We start from the raw sequence: 18,276 nt of genomic DNA on the forward strand, positions 1-18,276 counted from the left end.
TATTTTTATGAGCCCAGATATATTATAACAGACAATATTAAAGGGACAGTCTACTCCCAGAATTTGTATTTTTTTAAAAGATAGATAATCCCTCAACTACCCATTTCCCAGTTTGGCATAACTAACACAGTTATATTAATATACTTTTTGCCTTTGTGATTAACTTGCATTTTAGCCAATAAGTGCTGACTCCTAGGTAACTCCACGGGCATGCGCACATTGATATCTATATAGCACACATGAACTAATGCCCTCTAGCTGTAAAAACGGTCAAATTCCCCTGAGATAAGAGGTGACCTTCAAGGGCTTAGATATTAGCATATGAGCCTACCTAGGCTTAACTTTCAACAAAGAATACCAAGAGAACAAAGCAAATTTGATGATAAAAGCAAATTAAAAAGTTGTTGGAAATTACATGACCTATCTGAATCATGAAAGTTTTAATTTTGACTTGACTGTCCCTTTTAAAGGAATGAAGTGGGATTGAGGGGAACCACACTGCATTCTTAAAGGGACATAAAACCGTATGAACGAACATAAGTTTTTGTATACATAATGCAGCCAAAGCCTCCTTGCTAAATGGTTTCTGTTTTATCCCCTTTAATTGAGGCATAGTTTTGTTTGCAGCAAGCTCTCCCCTGTGCATTTCCATATATGGAAGGTGCTATCCAGGCCATAGCTTAAGCAGAATCACATGGCACCTGACTAAAGCCGTGCACAGTATAATGCATAAGCTTTCACAAAGAATGTGAGATCATTCCCATGGAAAGTGTGTCATATTATATATAACAATACTCAACGATACAGTACATCATATGACTGCTCAATATTGCCCTAGCTTATATGTGGGGCAATATTGAGAAGTCAGATGATGTACTGTATCTTTGAGTATTGTTTTATTGTTGTGTATTGGAACTTGTTTTATATATATATATGCATACATACACACACACACACATATACATACACACACACACACACACACACCGAACACCCCGAAACGTCACTGGTTTATATGGAATAAAACACTTTTTATTTAACCTGTACCCCCGCTTGCATAAGTAATTATCCTCATATGCACACTTTTGCTACATGACACCACAAGGTATGGATTAGGACACTGATAAGGGAGGTGGAGCAGCACTAAAGGGCAAGTAATTTTGCAGATTTTTGGAGATTTTCTTAAATACTTTTTTTTTTTTTGGTCACTGTTTTATCTCAGTTGACCCTTCTATAATATGCACATAGTTTAAAATGTTTTATTGCACTTTAGACAAATGTATATCATGCATATGAAAGAGCACTTTGTTGTTTTTACACAATAAAGCTGTTTTATAATGCCGAAGCCATCAGGAAGTGTATCAACGTGGCTTATTGGTGACTACATGTATATATGGATGCAGATTTTGGAACACCATAACGTCCTCTGATGGCAGATTGCATGTTCTGCTGTTATGACTTTGTCTAACTGTATATGTTGTCCCCTGCATATGAAAGAGAAATGACAAGGACGTTCCAGGCTCCAATATAAGTTAAAAGTTTGTTTATTCACAGAGTTGTTAGTCTCAGGAGATGCAATGCATTACGTATCTGAGTAGAACTTTAGCTGTGTGTCTAATCCTGCATAGTTTGGAGGGAGCACTAGTCCTAAAATAAAATGGTATAATCCATTTCAGTATTTTACTTTTTGCATTATGAAAGTTTTTACCCTTGTTTGCCTTTTTGCAAGTTCTTTTATTTCTGTAAATTATTTTATTGCACACAAACAGATTCAGTGGAAAACCTAATGCTTAGTGATACATTATTACTTTTGTAAAAATAATTGTAGGCATAAATTATTTAATAACATTTAATTCAACAATTGCATATTCTATTTTTTTAATATACAGGTCTTGATGGCTAATGATAAAGCTTGTAGATTGTTTGGATACAGTAGTCCTGAGCTGATTGGTATGAATCTGGCCAGCCTGATTCCTGCTTCCAGTCACAGAGTTTCTGAGACCGTAGAGGAGGATTTTATAGAAGCCGATATACTTTCACGAGTTCCCGGGGAATTGGTATGTTTATATGTAATAATTAATGCTTTTATTTTAAGAATTTTAAAAATTTTGAAATATAAAAATACACTTTACATTTTATTGTTATATTAGTTCCAACCAGGGCACAACATTATGATATTTGCAGCTCTTCTCAATTCTATCATTCCAAATAAGATTTCCACAACCATTCTAAAACAGATTTCTATCTATATACTTAAAATCATAATACAGAGCAGCATGTATATTATTACTATTGAGTTACCTTTGAGGGGGGGAGAAAGGGATGCCAGGAGGTTTGCCCGGGGAGCCGCAGAGAGAGGCTCCCAGCTACGACACAGAGCGAGCTTTATGTAACGCATCTTTTCAAGGCTGCTCTACTCCTGGAAGCCTAAAGCTAACGGGTGGGGGTGGTGGGGGGGGGGGAGCTGCATCAGAGCAGGCAGGGTTGGCTGGGGCAGGGTGGGCCAGTCTTCAAAAATTTCCAGGGCCGGTCTGATTTACCTGGGTCCACTACATGTTTACATCAATGTAACTGTGAAGGCGAGGAGCTGTATATGCTCTTTCTTTTGTAAGGTGTATCCAGTCCACCGATCATCCATTACTTGTGGGATATTCTCCTTCCCAACAGGAAGTTGCAAGAGGACACCCACAGCAGAGCTGCTATATAGCTCCTCCCCTAACTGCCATATCCAGTCATTCTCTTGCAACTCTCAACAAAGATGGAGGTAGTAAGAGGAGAGTGGTAAAATATAGTTAGTTTTTTCTTCAATCAAAAGTTTGTTATTTTCAAATAGTACCGGAGTTGTACTATTTTATCTCTGGCAGTATTTAGAAGAAGAATCTGCCTGCGTTTTCTATGATCTTAGCAGCTTGTAACTAAGATCCACTGCTGTTGTCACATATGTCTGAAGAGTGAGGTAACTTCAGAGGGAGAATGGCGTGCAGGTTATCCTGCTATTGAGGTATGTGCAGTTTTAAGTTTTTCTAGGGACTAGAAAATGCTGCTGGTACCTGATTAATGTAAGTTAAGCCTAAAAACAGTGATTTAATAGCGACTTGTATCAGGCTTACTACCAGAGATATATACTCTGATAATATGGCAATACAAAACGTTTGCTGGCATGTTTAATCATTTTTATATATGCTTTGGTGATAAAACTTATTGGGGCCTAGTTTTTTCCACATGGCTGGCTTGATTTTTGCCTAGAAACAGTTTCCTGATGCTTTCCACTGTTGTAGTATGAGTGGGAGGGGCCTATTTTAGCACTTTTTTGCGCAGTTAAAATTACAGACAGAGACATTCAGCTTCCCTCAGCAGTCCCCTGCATGCTATAGGACATCTCTGAAGGGCTCTAAAGGCTTCAAAAGTCGTTTGTTGAGGAAGGTAGGGCTACAGCTGAGCTGTGGCAGTTGTTGTGACTGTTTAAAAAACGTTTATTTCGGGGTTTTTTTTTTTATCCGTTTTTTGCATTAAGGGGTTAATCATCCATTTGCAAGTGGGTGCAATGCTCTGCTAACCTATTACATACACTGTAAAAATTTCGTTTGATTTACTGCCTTTTCTTTCATGTAATTAGCAAGAGTCCATGAGCTAGTGACGTATGGGATATACATTCCTACCAGGAGGGGCAAAGTTTCCCAAACCTTAAAATGCCTATAAATACACCCCTCACCACACCCACAATTTAGTTTTACAAACTTTGCCTCCCGTGGAGGTGGTGAAGTAAGTTTGTGCTTAGATTCTACGTTGATATGCGCTTCGCAACAGGTTGAAGCCCGGTTTTCCTCTCAGAGTGCAGCGAATGTCAGAGGGATGTGAAGAGAGTATTGCCTATTTGAGAACAATGGTCTACCTCTAGGGGATCTATTTCATAGGCTCTCTGTTATCGGTCTTAGAGATTTCTTCTCCTACCTCCCTTTTCAGATCGACGATATACTCTTATATAACATTACCTCTACTGATTCTCATTTCAGTACTGGTTTGGCTATCTGCTATATGTAGATGAGTGTCCTGGGGTAAGTAAGTCTTATTTTTTGTGACACTCTAAGCTATGGTTGGGCACTTTATATGTAAAGTTCTAAATATATGTCTATAAACTTATATTTGCCTTGATTCAGGATAATCGGTATTCCTTATTTTCAGACTGTCAGTTTCATTATTGGGATAATGCATTTAATTATTTTTTCTTACCTTGAAAAATTTTCATTTGGCCATTTTTCCTGCGTGCTGTTAGGCTCGCGGGGGCGGGAAATGTTTCTTTTTATTTAGTCATTTTTTGGCGCTAAAAATTGTCACTTCCGGCGGCAAAAAAATGTGGGCGTCTTTTTTTTACTCACATTATTTAGACATTTCTCTTCATTGCTTCTGGTTGCTAGAAGCTTATCATTTTGCATTCTTTCCCATTCCTGAAACTGTCATTTAAGGAATTTGATAATTTTGCTTGATATGTTGTTTTTTCTATTACATATTGCAAGATGTCTCATCCCGACCCTGGATCAAAATCCACTAATGAACAGACGCTGCCTGATGCTGGTTCTACCAAAGTTAAGGGCATATGTTGTAAACTTGTGGTCGTTGTTTCTCCAGCTGTAGTTTGTGTTAGTTGCCATGACAAACCTTCCAATGCAGATTGTGTCTCCATTAGTAATAATCCTTTACCTGTTGTTGTTCCTTCAACATCTAATGTTCAGGAAGTTCCTGTTAATGTAAAAGAATTTGTTTCTAATTCTATTAAGAAGGCTCTGTCTGTTATTCCTCCTTCCAGTAATCGTAAAAGGTCTTTCAAAACTTTTCACATTTCAGATGAATTTTTAGGTGACCGTCATCATTCTGACTTATCTGATTCTGAAGAGGTTTTTTCTGGTTCAGAAGATTCTACTACAGATATTGATTATGATAAATCCTCATATTTATTTAAAATGGAGTTTATTCGTTCATTACTAAAAGAAGTTTTGATTGCATTAGATATGGAGGAATCCAGTCCTCCTGATACTAAAACTTCTAAACGTTTAAATTCGGTTTTTAAGCTTCATGTGTTAATTCCGGAAGTTTTTCCAGTTCCTGATGCTATATCATATGTGATTGCTAGGGAATGGGATAGTTTGGGTACTTCATTTACTCCTTCTCCAAGGTTTAAGAATTGTACCCTGTACCATCTGATAGCTTAGAATTTTGGGACAAAATCCCTAAAGTTGATGGGGCTATCTCTACTCTTGTTAAACGTACTGCTATTCCTACGGCAGATAGCACTTTGTTTAAAGATCCTTTAGATAGGAAAATTGAATCTTTTTTAAGAAAAGCTTATTTATGTTCAGGTAATTTACTTAGACCTGCTATATCTTTGGCTGATGTTGTAGCAGCTTCAACTTTTTGGTTGGAAGCTTTAGCGCAACAAGTGACAGATCATAATGCATATAGCATTGTTAAACTTCTTCAACATGCTAATAACTTTGTCTGTGATGCCATTTTTGATATCATTAGAGTTGATGTCCGGTATATGTCTTTAGCTATTTTAGCTAGACAAGCTTTGTGGCTTAAATCTTGGAATGTAGATATGACTTCTAAGTCAACTTTGCTTTCTCTCTCTTTCCAAGGTAATAAATTGTTTGGTTCTCAGTTGGATTCTATAATTTCAACTGTTACTGGAGGAAAGGGAGCCTTTTTGCCTCAGGGCAAAAAATCTAAAAGTAATTATAGGGCTGCTAATCGTTTTCGTTCCTTTCGTCAAAATAAAGAGCAGAAGCCCGACCCTTCTCCTAAAGGAACAGTTTCCGGTTGGAAACCTAATCCAGTCTGGAATAAATCCAAGCCTTCCAGAAAGTCAAAACCTGCTCCTAAATCCGCATGAAGGTGCGGCCCTCATTCCAGCACAGCTGGTAGGGGGCAGGTTAAGATTTTTCAAAGATGTTTGGATCAATTCGATTCACAATCTTTGGATTCAAACATTTTTTCACAAGGGTACAGAATAGGTTTCAAGGTAAGACCACCTGTGAGAAGATTTTTCTCTTGTTAAGTGTATTCAGTCCACGGGTCATCCATTACTTATGGGATATTCTCCTTCCCAACAGGAAGTTGCAAGAGGATCACCCAAGCAGAGCTGCTATATAGCTCCTCCCCTCACATGTCATATCAAGTCATTCTCTTGCAAGTCTCAACATAGTAGGAAGGCTGTGAGAGGAGTGTGGAGTTTTTATACTTAATTATTTCTTCAATCAAAAGTTTGTTATTTTAAATGGCACCGGAGTGTGCTGTTTTTCTCTCAGGCAGTATTTAGAAGAAGAACCTGCCTGCGTTTTCTATGATCTTAGCAGAAGTAACTAAGATCCACTGGCTGTTCTCGCACATTCTGAGGATTGGGGTAACTTCAGAAAAGGGAATAGCATGCGGGGTCCCCTGCAAACGAGGTATGTGCAGTAAAATATTTTTCTAAGGAATGGAATTGACTAAGAAAATACTGCTGATACCGATGTAATGTAAGTACAGCCTTAAATGCAGTAGTAGCGACTGGTATCAGGCTGATGAGTGTATGTTCAGTAAAGTAATTTTCTAAGGAATGGAATTTGACTAAGAAAATGCTGTTAATACTGAAGTAATGTATGAGCCTTAACTGCAGTAGAAGCGACTGGTAGCAGGCTTATTAATAACACTACATAACCTTTAAAATGGATGTTAAAACGTTTACTGGCATGTTAATCGTTTTTTGTGAGGTACTTTGGTGATAACTTATTGGGGCATGATTTTTTCCACATGGCTAACGTATATTTCTGCATAGAAACAGTTAACTGAGGTTTCCCACTGTTGTAATATGAGTGGGAGGGGCCTATTTTAGCGCTTTTTTGCGCAGTAAAAATTCAGTCACAGTCTTCCGGATTCTTCCTCCATGATCCAGGACGTCTCTAGAGAGCTCAGGGGTCTTCAAAATTCATTTTGAGGGAGGTAATGAGTCACAGCAGACCTGTGACAGTGTGTTTGACTGTGAGAAAAACGTTAATTGTTAAATTGATTATCCGTTTTGGGTATTAAGGGGTTAATCATCCATTTGCTGGTGGGTGCAATCCTTTGCTAATTTAATACATTTACTGTGAAAATTTGGTTGCTATAACTGATTTGGTTCATTGTTATTTCAACTGTGACAGTTTTTTTGTGCTTCTTAAAGGCGCAGTAGCGTTTTTTATATTGCTTGTAAATTTATTTGAAAGTATTTTCCAAGCTTGCTAGTCTCATTGCTAGTCTGTTTAAACATGTCTGACACAGATGAATCTGTTTGTTCACTATGTTTGAAGGCCAATGTGGAGCCCCATAGAAATATGTGTACTAAATGCATTGATGTCACTTTAAATAAAAGTCAGTCTTTACCTGTAAAGAAATTATCACCAGACAACGAGGGGGAAGTTATGCCGACTAACTCTCCTCACGTGTCAGTACCTTCGCCTCCCGCTCAGGAGGCGCGTGATATTGTGGCGCCAAGTACATCAGAGAGGCCCATACAAATCACTTTGCAAGACATGGCTACTGTTATGACAGAAGTATTATCTAAATTGCCAGAATTAAGAGGCAAGCGCGATAGCTCTGGGTTAAGGACAGAGCGCGCTGATGATGTGAGAGCCATGTCCGATACTGCGTCACAATTTGCAGAACATGAGGACGGAGAGCTTCATTCGGTGGGTAGACGCCACCACACGAGACTTATGGCAGACGGTCCCTAAGGTGGAGGGAGCAGTTTCTACTTTAGCTAAGCGTACCACTATCCCGGTGGAGGATAGTTGTGCTTTTTCGGATCCAATGGATAAAAAATTAGGTTACCTTAAGAAAATGTTTGTTCAACAAGGTTTTATCTTACAGCCCCTTGCATGCATTGCGCCTGTCACTGCTGCTGCGGCATTCTGGTTTGAGTCTCTGGAAGAGGCCATTCACACAGCTCCATTGGATGAGATTATGGACAAGCTTAAAGCACTTAAGCTAGCTAACGCATTTGTTTCTGATGCCGTCGTACATTTAACCAAACTAACGGCTAAGAACTCCGGATTCGCCATCCAGGCGCGCAGAGCGCTATGGCTTAAATCCTGGTCAGCTGACGTGACTTCTAAATCTAAATTGCTTAATATTCCTTTCAAAGGGCAGACCTTATTCGGGCCCGGCTTGAAAGAAATTATTGCTGACATTACTGGAGGTAAGGGTCATACTCTTCCTCAGGACAGGGCCAAATCAAAGGCCAAACAGTCTAATTTTCGTGCCTTTCGTAACTTCAAGGCAGGAGCAGCATCAACTTCCTCCGCCCCAAAACAGGAAGGAACTGTTGCTCGTTACAGACAGGGCTGGAAAGCTAACCAGTCCTGGAACAAGGGCAAGCAGGCCAGAAAACCTGCTTCTGCCCCTAAGACAGCATGAAGAGAGGGCCCCCTATCCGGAAACGGATCTAGTGGGGGGCAGACTTTCTCTCTTCGCCCAGGCTTGGGCAAGAGATGTCCAGGATCCCTGTGCGTTGGAGATCATATCTCAGGGATACCTTCTGGACTTCAAAGCTTCTCCTCCACAAGGGAGATTTCATCTTTCAAGGTTATCAGCAAACCAAATAAAGAAAGAGGCGTTTCTACGCTGTGTACAAGACCTCTTACTAATGGGGGTGATCCACCCAGTTCCGCGGACGGAACAAGGGCAAGGATTTTACTCAAATCTGTTTGTGGTTCCCAAGAAAGAGGGAACCTTCAGACCAATCTTGGACCTAAAAATCTTAAACAAATTCCTAAGAGTTCCATCATTCAAAATGGAAACTATTCGAACCATCCTACCCATGATCCAAGAGGGTCAGTATATGACCACAGTGGACTTAAAGGATGCCTACCTTCACATACCGATTCACAAAGATCATTATCGGTACCTAAGATTTGCCTTTCTAGACAGGCATTACCAATTTGTAGCTCTTCCCTTCGGGTTAGCTACGGCCCCGAGAATTTTTACAAAGTTTCTGGGCTCACTTCTGGCGGTGCTAAGACCGCGAGGCATAGCGGTGGCTCCGTACCTAGACGACATTCTGATACAAGCGTCAAGTTTTCAAATTGCCAAGTCTCATACAGAGATTGTTCTGGCATTTCTGAGGTCGCATGGGTGGAAGGTGAACATGGAAAAGAGTTCTCTATTACCATTCACAAGGGTTCCCTTCCTAGGGACTCTTATAGATTCTATAGAGATGAAAATTTACCTGACGGAGTCCAGGTTATCAAAACTTCTAAATGCTTGCCGTGCCCTTCATTCCATTCCACACCCGTCAGTATCTCAGTGCATGGAAGTAATCGGCTTAATGGTAGCGGCAATGGACATAGTACCATTTGCGCGCCTGCATCTCAGACCGCTGCAATTATGCATGCTAAGTCAGTGGAATGGGGATTACTCAGATTTGTCCCCTCTACTAAATCTGGATCAAGAGACCAGAGATTCTCTTCTCTGGTGGCTTTCTCGAGTCCATCTGTCCAGGGGTATGACCTTTCGCAGGCCAGATTGGACGATTGTAACAACAGATGCCAGCCTTCTAGGTTGGGGCGCAGTCTGGAACTCCCTGAAGGCTCATGGATTCTGGACTCAGGAGGAGAAACTCCTCCCAATAAATATTCTGGAATTAAGAGCAATATTCAATGCTCTTCTAGCTTGGCCTCAGTTAGCGACACTGGGGTTCATCAGATTTCAGTCGGACAACATCACGACTGTGGCTTACATCAACCATCAAGGGGGAACCAGGAGTTCCCTAGCGATGTTGGAAGTCTCAAAGATAATTCGCTGGGCAGAGTCTCGCTCTTGCCACCTGTCAGCGATCTATAGCCCAGGCGTGGAGAACTGGGAGACGGATTTTCTAAGTCGCCAGACTTTTCATCCGGGGGAGTGGGAACTTCATCCGGAGGTCTTCGCTCAACTGATTCATTGTTGGGGCAAACCAGATCTGGATCTCATGGCGTCTCGCCAGAACGCCAAACTTCCTTGTTACGGATCCAGGTCCAGGGACCCGGGAGCGGCGCTGATAGATGCTCTAGCAGCCCCTTGGGTTTTCAACATGGCTTATGTGTTTCCACCATTTCCGCTGCTTCCTCGACTGATTGCCAAGATCAAACAGGAGAGAGCATCGATGATTCTGATAGCGCCTGCGTGGCCACGCAGGACCTGGTATGCAGACCTAGTGGACATGTCGTCCTGTCCACCATGGTCTCTGCCTCTGAGGCAGGACCTTCTAACTCAGGGTCCTTTCAACCATCCAAATCTAATTTCTCTGAGGCTGACTGCAGGGAGATTGAACGCTTGATTCTATCAAAGCGTGGCTTCTCGGAGTCGGTTATTGATACCTTAATACAGGCTCGGAAACCTGTTACCAGAAAAATTTACCATAAGATATGGCGTAAATATTTATATTGGTGCGAATCCAAGAGTTACTCATGGAGTAAGGTTAGGATTCCTAGGATATTGTCTTTTCTACAAGAGGGTTTAGAAAAGGGCTTATCTGCTAGTTCGTTAAAGGGACAGATTTCTGCTCTGTCTATTCTTCTACAAAACGTCTAGCAGAAGTTCCAGATGTTCAGGCTTTTTGTCAGGCTTTGGCTAGGATTAAGCCTGTGTTTAAGACTGTTGCTCCGCCGTGGAGCTTAAACTTAATTCTTCAAGGTATTCCGTTTGAACCCCTTCATTCCATTGATATTAAGCTGTTATCTTGGAAAGTTCTGTTTTTGATGGCTATTTCCTCGGCTCGAAGAGTCTCTGAGTTATCTGCCTTACATTGTGATTCTCCTTATCTGATTTTTCATTCAGACAAGGTAGTTCTGCGTACTAAACCTGGGTTCTTACCTAAGGTAGTTTCTAACAGGAATATCAATCAAGAGATTGTTGTTCCATCATTGTGTCCTAACCCTTCTTCAAAGAAGGAACGACTTTTGCATAATCTGAACGTAGTCCGTGCCCTGAAGTTCTATTTACAGGCAACTAAAGATTTTCGTCAAACTTCTTCCCTGTTTGTCGTTTACTCTGGACAGAGGAGAGGTCAAAAAGCTTCGGCTACCTCTCTCTCCTTTTGGCTTCATTGCATAATACGTTAAGCCTATGGGACTGCTGGACAGCAGCCCCCTGAAAGAATTACAGCTCATTCCACTAGAGCTGTGGCTTCCACCTGGGCCTTTAAAAATGAGGCCTCTGTTGAACAGATTTGCAAGGCTGTGACTTGGTCTTCGCTTCATACCTTTTCAAAATTTTACAAATTTGACACTTTTGCTTCATCGGAGGCTGTTTTTGGGAGAAAGGTTCTACAGGCAGTGGTTCCTTCCGTTTAAAGTTCCTGCCTTGCCCCCCCCCATCATCCGTGTGCTTTAGCTTTGGTATTGGTATCTCATAAGTAATGGATGACCCGTGGACTGAATACACTTAACAAGAGAAAACATAATTTATGCTTACCTGATAAATTTATTTCTCTTGTAGTGTATTCAGTCCACGGCCCGCCCTGTCTTTTTAAGGCAGATCTAAATTTTAATTAAAACTCCAGTCACCACTGCACCCTATGGTTTCTCCTTTCTTGTCTTGTTTCGGTCGAATGACTGGATATGACATGTGAGGGGAGGAGCTATATAGCAGCTCTGCTTGGGTGATCCTCTTGCAACTTCCTGTTGGGAAGGAGAATATCCCATAAGTAATGGATGACCCGTGGACTGAATACACTACAAGAGAAATAAATTTATCAGGTAAGCATAAATTATGTTTTTCTCTCATGCATTCCAGTAAATCCAGTGAAGGCTCAGGCGTTTCTGAAATGTGTTTCAGACCTAGAGTTAGCTGGGGTAATTATGCCAGTTCCAGTTCTGGAACGGGGTCTGGGGTTTTATTCAATTCATATATCTATTCATTGTGCCAAAGAAAGAGAATTCTTTCAGACCAGTTCTGTATCTAAAAATATTGAATCGTTATGTAAGGATACCAACATTCAAAATGGTGACTATAAGAACTATTCTGCCTTTTGTTCAGCAAGGACATTATATGTCTACAATAGACTTACAGGATGCATAACTGCATATTCCAATTCATCCAGATCATTTTCAATTCCTGAGATTCTCTTTTCTAGACAAACATTACCAGTTTATTGCTCTTCCATTTGGTCTAGCAACTGCGCCAAGAATCTTTTCGAAGGTTCTCGGTGCCCTTCTCTCTGTAATCAGAGAACAGGGTATTGCGGTATTTCTTTATGTGGACGATATCTTGGTACTTGCTCAGTCTTTACATTCTGCAGAATCTCACACGAATCAACTTGTGTTGTTTCTTCAAAAACATGGTTGAAGGATCAATTTACCAAAAAGTTCCTTGATTCCTCAGACAAGAGTAACCTTTTTAGGTTTCCAAATAGATTCAGTGTCCATGACTTTGTCTCTGACAGGAAAGAGACGTCTGAAATTGGTTTCAGCTTGTCGAAACCTTCAGTCTCAATTGTTGCCTTCGGTAGCATTATGCATGGAGATTTTAGGTCTCATGACTGCTGCTTCGGAAGCGATCCCTTTTGCTCGTTTTCACACGAGACCACTCCAGCTTTGTATGCTGAACCAGTGGTGCAGGGATTATACAAGGATATCACAAATAATATCCTTAAATCACAATGTTCGATCATCTCTAACTTGGTGGATGGATCACCATCGTTTAATTCAAGGGGCCTCTTTCGTTCGTCCAACCTGGACTGTGATCTCAACAGATGCGAGTCTATCAAGTTGGGGAGCTGTTTGGGGATCTCTGACAGCGCAAGGGGTTTTGAAATCTCAGGAGGCGAGATTACCAATCAACATTTTGGAACTCCATGCGATTTTAAGAGCTCTTCAGTTCTGCTTCTTCTGAAGAGAGAATCGTTTTTGTTTTCAGACAGACAATGTCACGACCGTGGCATATGTCAATCATCAAGGGGGGACTCACAGTCCTCAAGCTATGAAAGAAGTGTCTTGGATACTTGTTTGGGCGGAATCCAGCTCCTGTCTAATTTCTGCGGTTCACATCCCAGGTGTAGACAATTGGGAAGCGGATTATCTCAGTCACCAGACGTTACATCTGGGTGAATGGTCTCTTCATCCAGAGGTTTTTTTTCAGTTTGTTCAAATCTGGGGACTTCCAGAAATAGATCTGATGGCCTCTCATCTGAACAAGAAGCTTCCCAGGTATCTGTCCAGATCCCGGGATCCTCCGGCGGAAGCAGTGGATGCGTTGTCAATTCCTTGGAATTATCATCCTGCTTATATCTTTCCGCCTCTAGTTCTTCTTCCGAAAGTAATTTCCAAAATTCTAATGGAGCGCTCATTTGTACTGCTGGTGGCTCCAGCATGGCCTCACAGGTTTTGGTTTGCGGATCTCGTTCGGATGGCCAGTTGCCAACCTTGGACACTTCCGTTAAGGCCAGACCTTCTATCTCAAGGCCCTTTTTTCCATCAGGATCTCAAATCATTAAATTTAAATGTATGGAGATTGAACGCTTAATTCTTAGTCATAGAGGTTTCTCTGACTCAGTGATTAATACCATGTTACAGGCTCGAAAATCTGTCTCTAGAAAGATTTATTATCGAGTTTGGAAGACTTACATCTATTGGTGTTCTTCTCATAAATTCTCCTGGCATTCTTTCAGAATTCCTAGAATTTTACAATTTCTTCAGGATGGTTTGGATAAGGGTTTGTCTGCAAGTTCTTTTGAAAGGACAAATATCTGCTCTTTCTGTTCTTTTTCACAGAAAGATTGCTAATCTTCCTGATATTCATTGTTTTGTACAGGCTTTAGTCCGTATCAAACCTGTTATTAAGCCAATCTCTCCTCCTTGGAGTCTTAATTTGGTTTTGACAGCTTTACAGGCTCCTCCGTTTGAGCCTATGCATTCTCTGGACATTAAATTACTTTCTTGGAAAGTACTGTTCCTTTTGGAGTTTCTGAGTTGTCTGCTCTTTCTTGTGAATCTCCTTTTCTGATTTTTCATCAGGATAAGGCGGTGTTGCGGACTTCATTTCAATTTTTACCTAAGGTTGTGAATTATAACAACATTAGTAGAGAAATTGTTGTCCCTTCATTATGTCCTAATCCTAAGAAGATCGTTACATTCTTTGGATGTAGTTAGAGCTTTGAAATATGTTGAAGCTACTAAAGATTTTAGAAAGACTTCTAGTCTATTTGTTGTTTTTTTGGTCCCAGGAAAGGTCAGAAGGCTTCTGCCATTTCTTTGGCGTCTTGGTTAAAGTCTCTGATTTATCATGCTTATGTAGAGTCGGGTAAGTCCCCGCCTCAAAAGATTACGGCTCATTCTACTAGGTCAGTTTCTACTTCCTGGGCTTTTAGGAATGAAGCTTCTGTTGATCAGATTTGCAAAGCAGCGACTTGGTCTTCTTTGCATACTTTTGCTAAATTCTACCATTTTGATGTGTTTTCTTCTTCTGAAGCAGTTTTTGGTAGAAAAGTACTTCAGGCAGCTGTTTCTGTTTGATTCGTCTGCTTATAATTTCAGTCTTTTTCATTATAAAGATTAAAACTTTTGATTTGGGTTGTGGATTATTTTTTTCAGCGGAATTGGCTGTCTTTATTTTATCCCTCCCTCTCTAGTGACTCTTGCGTGGAAGTTCCACATCTTGGGTATCTGCTATCCCATACGTCACTAGCTCATGGACTCTTACTAATTACATGAAAGAAAACATAATTTATGTAGGAACTTACCTGATAAATTAATTTCTTTCATATTAGCAAGAGTCCATGAGACCCACACTTTTTTTGTGGTGGTTATGATTTTTTTGTATAAAGCACAATTATTCCAATTCCTTATTTTTTTGATGCTTTCGCTCCTTTCTTATCACCCCACTTCTTGGCTATTCGTTAAACTGAATTGTGGGTGTGGTGAGGGGTGTATTTATAGGCATTTTAAGGTTTGGGAAACTTTCCCCCTCCTGGTAGGAATGTATATCCCATACGTCACTAGCTCATGGACTCTTGCTAATATGAAAGAAATGAATTTATCAGGTAAGTTCTTACATAAATTATGTTTTTTCACTGTTTTTCAAATTTTGACAAAATTTGTTTCTCTTAAAGGCACAGTACCGTTTTTTATATTTGCTTGTTAACTTGAATTAAAGTGTTTTCCAAGCTTGCTAGTCTCATTGCTAGTCTGTACAAACATGTCTGACATAGAGGAAACTCCTTGTTCATTATGTTTAAAAGCCATGGTGGAACCCCATATGAGAATGTGTACTAAATGTATTGATTTCACTTTAAACAATAAAGATCAGCTTTTGTCTTTAAAAAAATTATCACCAGAGGATTCTGACGAGGGGGAAGTTATGCCGACTAACTCTCCCCACGTGTCAGATCCTTTGACTCCCGCTCAAGGGACTCATGCTCAAATGGCGCCAAGTACATCCAGGACGCCCATAGCGATTACTTTACAAGACATGGCGGCAGTCATGGATAATACACTGTCAGCGGTATTAGCCAGACTACCTGAATTTAGAGGAAAGCGTGATAGCTCTGGTGTTAGGCGTAATACAGAGCATACAGACGCTTTAAGAGCCATGTCTGATACTGCCTCACAATATGCAGAAGCTGAGGAAGGAGAGCTTCTGTCTGTGGGTGATATATCTGACTCAGGGAAACCTGATTCTGATATTTCTACTTTCTCCAACATAGGTGTGTCCGGTCCACGGCGTCATCCTTACTTGTGGGATATTCTCTTCCCCAACAGGAAATGGCAAAGAGCCCAGCAAAGCTGGTCACATGATCCCTCCTAGGCTCCGCCTACCCCAGTCATTCTCTTTGCCGTTGTACAGGCAACATCTCCACGGAGATGGCTTAGAGTTTTTTAGTGTTTAACTGTAGTTTTTATTATTCAATCAAGAGTTTGTTATTTTAAAATAGTGCTGGTATGTACTATTTACTCAGAAACAGAAAAGAGATGAAGATTTCTGTTTGTATGAGGAAAATGATTTTAGCACCGTAACTAAAATCCATGGCTGTTCCACACAGGACTGTTGAGAGCAATTAACTTCAGTTGGGGGAACAGTGTGCAGTCTCTTACTGCTTGAGGTATGACACATTCTAACAAGACGATGTAATGCTGGAAGCTGTCATTTTCCCTATGGGATCCGGTAAGCCATGTTTATTAAGATAGTAAATAAGGGCTTCACAAGGGCTTATTAAGACTGTAGACTTTTTCTGGGCTAAATCGATTCATTATTAACACATATTTAGCCTTGAGGAATCATTTATTCTGGGTATTTTGATATGATTATATCGGCAGGCACTGTTTTTGACACCTTATTCTTTAGGGGCTTTCCCTAATCATAGTCAGAGCCTCATTTTCGCGCAGGTATGGCGCACTTGTTTTTGAGGACAGCATGGCATGCAGCTGCATGTGTGTGGAGCTCTGATACATAGAAAAGTCTTTCTGAAGGCATCATTTGGTATCGTATTCCCCTTTGGGCTTGGTTGGGTCTCAGCAAAGCAGATTCCAGGGACTGTAAAGGGGTTAAATATAAAAACGGCTCCGGTTCCGTTATTTTAAGGTTTAAAGCTTCCAAATTTGGTGTGCAATACTTTTAAGGCTTTAAGACACTGTGGTGAAATTTTGGTGAATTTTGAACAATTCCTTCATACTTTTTCGCAATTTTAAAACGTTTTTTGTGCTTTGTTATCAAGTTTATGCCTGTTTAACATGTCTGAACTACCAGATAGATTGTGTTCTGACTGTGGGGAAACCAAGGTTCCTTCTCATTTAACTATATGTATTTTATGTCATAAAAAAATTTAGTAAAAATGATGCCCAAGATGATTCCTCAAGTGAGGGGAGTAAGCATGGTACTGCATCATCCCCTCCTTCGTCTACACCAGTCTTGCCCATACAGGAGGCCCCTAGTACATCTAGTGCGCCAATACTCCTTACTATGCAACATTTAACGGCTGTAATGGATAATTCTATCAAAAACATTTTAGCCAATATGCCCACTTATCAGTGAAAGCGCGACTGCTCTGTTTTAGAAAATTCTGTAGAGCATGAGAACGCTGATGATATGGTTTCTGAAGGGCCCCTACACCAGTCTGAGGGGGCCAGGGAGGTTTTGTCTGAGGGAGAAATTTCAGATTCAGGAAACATTTCTCAACAAGCTGAACCTGATGTGATTACTTTTAAATTTAAGTTGGAACATCTCCGCGCTCTGCTTAAGGAGGTGTTATCCAATTTGGATGATTGTGATTATCTGGTCATTCCAGAACCACTATGTAAAATGGAAAAGTTCTTAGAGGCCCCGGGGCCCCCCGAAGCTTTTCCTATATCCAAGCGGGTGGCGTACATTGTTAGTAAAGAATGGGACAGGCCCGGTATACCTTTAGTACCTCCCCCCATATTTATAAAATTGTTTTCCTATAGTCGACCCCAGAAAGGACTGATGGCAGACAGTCCCCAAGGTCGAGGGGGCGGTTTCTACTCTACACAAGCGCGCCACTATACCCATAGAAGATAGTTGTGCTTTCCAAGATCCTATGGATAAAAAATTAGAAGGTCTGCTAAAGATGTTTGTTCAGCAAGGTTCCCTTCTACAACCAATTGCATGCATTGTCCCTGTCACTGCAGCCGCGTGTTTCTAGTTTGATGAGCTAGGAAAGGCGATTATTAGTAATTCTTCTTCTTATGAGGAGATTATGGACAGAATTCGTGCTCTTAAATTGGCTAATTCTTTCACCCTAGACGCCACCTTGCAATTGGCTAGGTTAGCGGCGAAAAAATTCTGGGTTTGCTATTGTGGCGCAGAGCGCTTTGGTTAAAATCTTGGGCAGCGGATGCGTCTTCCAAGAACAAATTGCTTGACATTCCTTTCAAGGGGAAAACACTCTTTGGCCCTGACTTGAAAGAGATTATCTCTGATATCACTGGGGGCAAGGGCCACGCCCTTCCTCAGGATAGGTCTTTTCAAGACCAAAAATAAACCTAAGTTTCGTCCCTTTCGCAGAAACGGATCAGCCCCAAGGGCTACGTCCTCTAAGCAGGAAGGTAATACTTCTCAAGCCAATCCAGCCTGGAGACCTATGCAAGGCTGGAACAAAGGAAAGCAGGCCAGGAAACCTGCTACCAAGACAGCATGAAATGCGGGCCCCCGATCCGGGACCGGATCTGGTGGGGGGCAGACTCTCTCTCTTCGCTCAGGCTGGGGCAAGAGATGTTCTGGATCCTTGGGCGCTAGAAATAGTCTCCCAAGGTTATTCTCTGGAGTTCAAGGGGC

At 41.0% G+C, this 18,276-nt stretch overlaps 1 protein-coding gene across 1 annotated transcript in view; it reads left to right on the forward strand.

Annotated features, from left to right (window-relative positions):
* Window positions 1-18,276, forward strand: part of PASK (PAS domain containing serine/threonine kinase) — a 426,576-nt gene that overhangs the window by 10,023 nt on the left and 398,277 nt on the right. Inside the window, exon 4 of the mRNA XM_053709902.1 lies at window positions 1,890-2,057. Coding sequence (XP_053565877.1) covers window positions 1,890-2,057 — 168 coding nt within the window. The remainder of the gene's footprint in view (window positions 1-1,889; window positions 2,058-18,276) is intronic.

Source organism: Bombina bombina, chromosome 4 (assembly GCF_027579735.1).
Source record: "Bombina bombina isolate aBomBom1 chromosome 4, aBomBom1.pri, whole genome shotgun sequence".
NCBI lineage: Eukaryota > Metazoa > Chordata > Amphibia > Anura > Bombinatoridae > Bombina > Bombina bombina.